Below are 7472 nucleotides of genomic sequence, written 5' to 3' on the forward strand. Positions count from 1 at the left end.
AAAGCCAATACTCGACATCATATTGATAAGTATAAAAATTATGCTATGGTGCCCTCAAAATAGACAGAGATCAGATATTATGATCATCATTAAAAAACTCCCCAATAGAAAAACATATTCATACAGATAAATGGCACAAAGACCATCAGAACACTAAGTAGATATAACCAAAAAAGAAGCATCACACAGCCCATTAGCACACAGCACAACTCTAAAGACATAAAACAAACAAAACCATCAGAGTAAAATTCTTCTCAGAGAAAATTTCAAACTTAGAAATCTTGGAACAATGTACTCCAAGTTCCAGAAGGTCACAGATATCAAACCAGACTACTTTACCCAGCATAGCTATGTATCATACTAAAGAAAACATATAAACTTCTTTTGTTGTAAGTAGGCTGAAAGAATTTATGTCCACTCAAAATTTCTACAGATAAAACTCAAGTCAATATTTCAGGTAGAAGAGAGGAATAAGTATAGCTGCTAAGAAAAAGAAGAAAGACTAACGGAGATATATTTCCCAACATACAAAACAAAACAAAAACAACCATATTCTATGTGGGGTGGGGTAGTACTTTGCTGTAGTTGATTTTGATGTTCTTAAAGTATTTCATGACTTTGATATTGCCCAATCTTCCTACATAGGAGACACTAACACCAACTCAACATAGATCACATGAAAGGGCACACACAGTTAAACTATATGTTGTAAATATTCGATATACATAAACTTATAATAATGATAGAATAAAAGCAAAATACATAATCAAAGCTATTAAATCATGTAATCTTGTAGAAACAACATGTGAATATCAGCATAAACAGTATCATTTACAGTGATATTTCTTTTTAAAATTATTTATTTATTTTAATGTCATCTTACATTCCAACCACAGTTTTCCTTCCCTCCCCTCCTAAAACCTTCCCCTAGCCTGTCTCCCAGCCCAACTCAATCCACTCCTTCCAATGGATAAGGTCTCCCATGGGGAGTCAACAAAGACTGGTATATTAAATTGGGGCAGAACACATGGGATGGGCTCCAACAAGCTAGCTCATGCACCAAGAATAGATCCTGTTCCTACTGACAGAGGACCATAAGATATAGTAATATTTTTACATTCATTAGGTAAAATGTGTCATATTATGTTAGGTAGTAATTCCTTTTTTAATTTCTGTTGTTGATATCATTGACAATAATTCTATGATGTGAACATATGAATAATGGTACTAGTATGTAATAATGAACATACTATTTAATCTTAATTAGTAATAAATCACCGGAAAGGTGTGATATGTGTGTGTCACACATTATATTTCTAATAAATGACAGTAGTCTGGCATTTTCCAGGGGAACAGAAATGTGAATAGAGAAGAGATTATCAATGTTTAGTGGAGTAGCATGACCCAAAGACTCTTGTCATGGCCCCAAGGACCTCCTTATTCCTCAGACTGTAGATGATGGGGTTCAGCATGGGGGTGAGGATAGTGTAGAAGACAGCCAGAATCTTATCTTCTGTGGGAGAACGGAGACTCCTAGGTCGAAGATAAGTGTAGACAAAAGGTGCATAGTAAAATGTCACCACAGTTAAGTGAGTCGAACACGTGGTGAAGGCCTTTTTCTTTCCCTCTGTTGAGCGCATATGGAAGACAGCAAAAAGGACCCGTCCATAGGAAGCTGTGATGCCAAGGAAAGGAAGTAGGAGAAACAGGCTTGTGCTCACAAACACCATGTACTCATAAACCCAAGTGTCCATACAGGCCAGGGGAAGCATGGCTGGGACATCACAGAAGAAATGGTTAATGGACCTGGAATGGCAGTAAGGGATATGAAGGGCATAGACCGTATGTGCTAAAGAGTTGATTGAGCCCAATATCCAGGATCCTATGATCATCTTCAGACACATCATTTTGCTCATGCGAGTGGGATAATGAAGGGGGTGACAGATGGCCACAAAACGATCATAGGCCATGGATGCCAGGAGCAAGCCCTCAGAACATGCCATTGTCAGGAAAAAGAATGATTGTACTCCACAGCCCAGGAAGGTAATGCTTTTCTGACCAGAGAGAAAATTAAATGCCATCTTGGGAACAGTGGTAGAAATATACATCAGGTCCATGAGAGAGAGCTGACTGAGAAGAATGTACATGGGGGTGTGGAGCCTGGAATCCACACGAATGAGGTGGATCATTGCTGAGTTGCCAAACAAAGCCAGGGAAAAAACAAAGATGATGAGCAACAGAAGCAGAAGGCCTGTTTGGTTTTGTGGAAACAACCCTAACAAAATGAAATCACTTGAGCTCTGGTTCCATTTCTCCATGAAAACGTGTTGTTTTATCTTTCTTGAAAAGGGACCTAAAGCGAAATACATTCCCATGTGAATTAGGACAGGAGAATAAAAAGAGAAACTGCCTTGTAATGAATGCTAGCACTGAATTTTTCTTTCTACAGCATCATCAGCATTCTGTTGAACTTATTTTGAAATTTGAGTTGACTATTCCTTTCCACTTACTTCTGGCTACGTTCAAAGATGTTGCAACATGAAAAAATAGCTAACACATTTTTTACTTGTAACTCTACATGAGCCTATTATTTAACCTAATTACATACATGTTTCCCCATGTCTTCTGTAACACTGTCCTTTGCAAGACTTTCAATACTGGCCGTGTTTACTCAACTCATCCTATACAATACATATCCATCCCATGGATCAAAATAGCACAGCAAAGAGTACCTTGTGGCAATTATTCACATCTAGTAACAAACTGCCTGGAATTCATTTGTGTGTGTGTGTGTGTGTGTGTGTGTGTGTGTGTGTGTGTGTGTGTTTGCTGAGAGCAAATACAATTGAAAAGGAGATAGATCTTCTTACAGAAAAATGGGAATAAACTTTTATAATTATCTAATCAACAAATACTGACAATGAGGAATACATAGGAAGGAACATGGTAGGTACACAGGACTACTACTAAGCACAGAAGGAAATGAGATTATAAGCCTCCCATATACTCTTACTATTTTTAAAACAAATACTTAAGACTAAACAGATAAATGTAAAGCATAAATAAAAATTATCTAGACTATAATAAACTCATGCCTTCAAAAAGCATTCCCTGTTTCTAGATTCTTGTACAGGTGTCATGTAAACAGGTCTTTGTGATGTTCCTTAGATGTAAACGAGCGTGGTTAAGGAGGGCGGGGGTGAGATCAGTTGTTTAAAACATACAAACTTGGATTCTGATATTGATAACATAACCCAACAGTGAGAGTGAAGTACTCTTAGGTACATTTATAAACCTCATACCAGATGCTCTTGCTCAGAACGGAGATTCTGTGGGGACTACGCAGAGGCAACTAGTTAGAGGGAATAAGAATATCTGGTGTATCTGGATTTGAAAACAATCATATCTCACAAAACTACTGGCTCCTCATGGTTTTAGGACAGTGGGATGCCTACCTGAACATAAGCACCAGGCTGATGATTCATTGATATTTACTTCTTAGCACAGCACATAGTTGCAGCAGGCTCCCATCTAGTGTGCCTGTTGAAATGAATAAATCATTTTCCTTAGAGATGACAGGTCACCATTTTCATACTGGCAAAGCTGACAACATCAATTTTGAAATCTAATCTTCTGCATCATGCCTTGTAAATAAAGAAGAACCTCTTATGGGCAATTTTTTTTACCACCATGAGCTCTGGTTCACCTCTAATGGAAGAAACATTCCAGTTGTTTTCTCAAGAGGTGTTTCCAACACCTAGTTATGGACAGAGTCTGCACAAAATTAGTATTTCATATGTTGGATTTCCTTCTTGATTTTTTAAACTATATGTGTGTGCATTTGTGCCTTCCCTGCTGGTAAGTTTATGTGAGTATATTAGATAAGATATTGGAATTACAGTTGTGAGCTACTGTATGGGTGCTGATTATTGAACCCAGGTCCTCTGGAAGAGAGTTCAGTGCTATTAAACACTGAGTAATCTCCCCAGCCCCACATGATTGATTTCTATGAAAGGAATGCACAGGAGTGTACTCTTAGATCACTTGTCAGTGGCTCATTAGCACACTGTGAGGACAGTTACAGTAGTAATTATTTTGCTTTCAATGTTAGAAACTGTCATCTTGGCAAATATTATTAGGAAATAACTATTTTTGGCAGTTGGGACTTGATGGTTTAGAATTTCAGACTTTGAGTCAGAGCCAAAGATATTTAATTTATTTCCAGACAATTTCTTTATTGGATCTGTACCTTATTTAACACACAAAAGACAAAAGAGGAACCATATTCTTGGTTACATTTCAACTTACAATCTTCCAGTGGCTCAAGGCAGATGTAATGTAGGTGTGCCACTTGATTATTCCAAGACATGAAAACGTAGTTGTTTAAGACTCTGTCATGAAGAATCCAATAATGCAGAAGTGCTTGAAATGCAGAATCTAGAGTAATTTTGCCCAAGTTATAGGTATATATACACACAACATGGATGCACAGTTAGCAAGAAATCCACAGAGTACAAGACCAAAGCGGAAATTGGTCATCAGAATGTCTACTTAGATTTAGAAGTCTCCAGAACTTTCGAGTACATTAACCTCAGTGACCTGACTGTATTCAGCATACACCAGGCTCTCAAGAAGTGTCCATCTCTTTGCTCCATTCCAAATCTTAGCTTTTGAGAAACCTCAATACCATAAAAATTAAGCATCTTAATTATTGTCACAACTTTCAAAAATAGCACATTGTAGAATTCAAACACATTTACATTGTACCTCTTGCATTTTAAGCTCATTTTTTCTCTTCTAATTGGTTAAGAAAATTTGTATTCTCCATTTAGGAGAAAAGATTTCTTCATGACAAGAAAACTGTATCAGAACACTTCATCTGGACTCACCTTGTCCAAAGGTATTTTTTTTTTTTTTTTTTTTTTTGGTTTTTCGAGACAGGGTTTCTCTGTGGCTTTGGAGCCTGTCCTGCAAAGGTCTTGTATTTGTACTTGTGAAAGAAAGTATACTTAAAATGATATTGTTGCCTGATGACAGTCTGCTGTTCCTGGGAGGGCTTCAACACACCTCTCTGCTCATGTAGACAGTCCTGTACACCACAAGATCATCTCTGCTCATGTAGACAGTCCTGTACACCACAAGATCATCTTTCACCATAACAGTGCTACCTCAGTCTAAAACTCGTTTCTCCCTTCTTTGACCTACCAAAATCCCTGGAAATAATTGTTCAAGAATTATTTACTAGTCATATTATCTATGTTGAAAACCAGAAAGAATTCGATTTCCTTAACTAAAATAGTCTCACTGCTTGCTCAGAATATCTTAATTTACTAGTTATTTGTTTGAGGGAAACTTAAAAAACATGTCACTTCCATTTCGCACATGTTATAGTGATGAAAGAGACAATGGCAAATGCTGTATTTTAAATGTACATTCTTGGATTGCCAAGCCTTAGGTACTACTCCTTTCTTCTAATTGGTCCCTCATGTCTAAATCTACAGAGATAATGCCTTGGCCATTTCTCTTGGCTTGGTTGGTCTGAGGTAGCTGAATTCTGATCTTAGAGAAATAAATTAATGACAGTCACCTCTCCTTTCAATTACAGAATACCCAAAAACACACCAAGGAGAGTTGTGTGAACAGAAAGGTTTCAGAATATGGCTTGTGAGTTATAGGGGTATTAGGCAACATGTATTATAGTCCCTCATTTATAAAATTTGGACACTAAAGGGCTATACAATTGATATCCTGAAACATTGTTCTAGTCAGAAATTCTATATTAAATTCAAAAGTTTGATGTGGCGGTTTTGTGACAAAGCAGATATACAGATTCAATTAAGACTGACAGCCTCAGTGACTAAGAAATCAACTTGGGCAAATTTCATTGCAAATGAAAACTTGGGGCCAAATATTTAAATATTCTATAATTTGAGGAACATACTAAGGATAAACTGGGAGAACATATGCCACCTGCTTGCATAGTGTGTATGCAGAAACAAGAAGGAGTATAATTGAAAGTTTTATTATCCTGTTCAACCCACACATTGGTAAAATAGATTAGTGAATATTTAAAGGTATTCAAGATATTTAAGTTCAAGTTCATATATTACTTAAATAGATGTAAGAATATTATCTAATAGCAATGCACTCAATAAATATCACCAACTAATATGACTGAAATACAGTTTTAGTAACTGGTTCCACATCTTTAAAGCTAGTAGTAGCAAAGTTACAAATGCATGTACACTTTTATTAGTTCCTTCATCTGCACTTAATACTTAGTTTTGGATGTAGTAACAGTACACAGTGCTATCTTCTGTGGCTGAATCTACCCACTGCATTTTTACATTGGGCTTCATCTCTTTACACCATAGCCTTATCATATTTTTTTCTGATGTTAGAACAGCTTCCAAACATACAAACATTTTTTGTGTGTACCATAATTGTGGTGTGAAAGAAGGAGTATCTGGCAAAAAGAGGGAAGAAAAAGAGAGAGTGGTGGAGAGGGGAAGAGAAAAAAGAAAAGAATACAAGTCACATGTAAAGAAAACCTATCAAAGAAACAGCTGATTTTTCAAATAGAACTTTGAAATCCAGAAGAACTTGGAACAATGATTTCCAAGTCCTTAAAAACCATTATGGCAAACATAGACTTTTAGACCCAGAAAAAAAAATATGTGTCATATTTAAAATGTAAGAAAAAACTTGTCATTATATAAACAGTCTTAAAATTATAACCAACAAACTAACTTAAAAAAATACAGGAATCAGTATTTCAATAAGAAGAGAGGAATGAGCATAGCCAAGAGACTATAGAAACAAAAAGGAAGATTTAATTAATGAACACAAAGTACAACTGAGAACACAGACATTAGCAACAAAATTTATGGCTGCTTGGAAGAATTGCTGGAACAATAAAACAAAAGACAGAAATTAAAGGGAACAAAATAGAAAAACAAGTCAAACTATTTCCAATTGAAGATTAAATTATGTTTATCTTAAGGGATTCAAAAAATCTACCAGAAAACTTCTAACAATGATCAACAATTTCAGCAATGGGACAGGATAAATAATCAACTTTCATTATTCACTAACTTTTCTATACCTAAGGACAAACATACAAAGAAAGATATTATAACACATTCTTATTCATAATAACAAGGAAAAATTAAAATATCTAAAAATAAAATGAAGCAAGGTGGCAAAGGCCTCTATACTGAAAACTTTAAAAGAAAGATAAAGAAAGAAACTAAAATATGGGAAGATGCTCATGGCTTCGTAAAATTAATATTGTGAAAAAGAACATTTCACCAAAAGCTATATTGAGTTGGGTATTACTATCAAAATGTAATGCCAGACATTCGGGAAACAAACTATTGTCCTCCCTAAGAAAACATCTTGAAATTTGCAGGCAAATGGATGCATCTAAAAATTATCATATTGAGTGAGGTAACCCAGACCCAGAAGAAAAT

At 35.8% G+C, this 7472-nt stretch overlaps 1 protein-coding gene across 1 annotated transcript; it reads right to left on the minus strand.

The window, feature by feature from the left end:
* Nucleotides 1-1379: 1379 nt before the first annotated feature.
* LOC101981615 (olfactory receptor 2L13-like) lies at nt 1380-2318 on the minus strand. The gene has a single exon (XM_005368924.2). It carries the CDS (start codon nt 2316-2318, stop codon nt 1380-1382), a length of 939 nt encoding a protein of 312 aa, XP_005368981.1.
* Nucleotides 2319-7472: the final 5154 nt, after the last annotated feature.

Source organism: Microtus ochrogaster, unplaced genomic scaffold, assembly GCF_000317375.1.
Source record: "Microtus ochrogaster isolate Prairie Vole_2 unplaced genomic scaffold, MicOch1.0 UNK43, whole genome shotgun sequence".
NCBI classification, from domain to species: domain Eukaryota; kingdom Metazoa; phylum Chordata; class Mammalia; order Rodentia; family Cricetidae; genus Microtus; species Microtus ochrogaster.

Bases quoted from the DNA above. Each gene is read 5' to 3' on its own strand.
- LOC101981615 (XM_005368924.2), bottom strand. From the start codon at position 2,318: ATGGAGAAATGGAACCAGAGCTCAAGTGATTTCATTTTGTTAGGGTTG.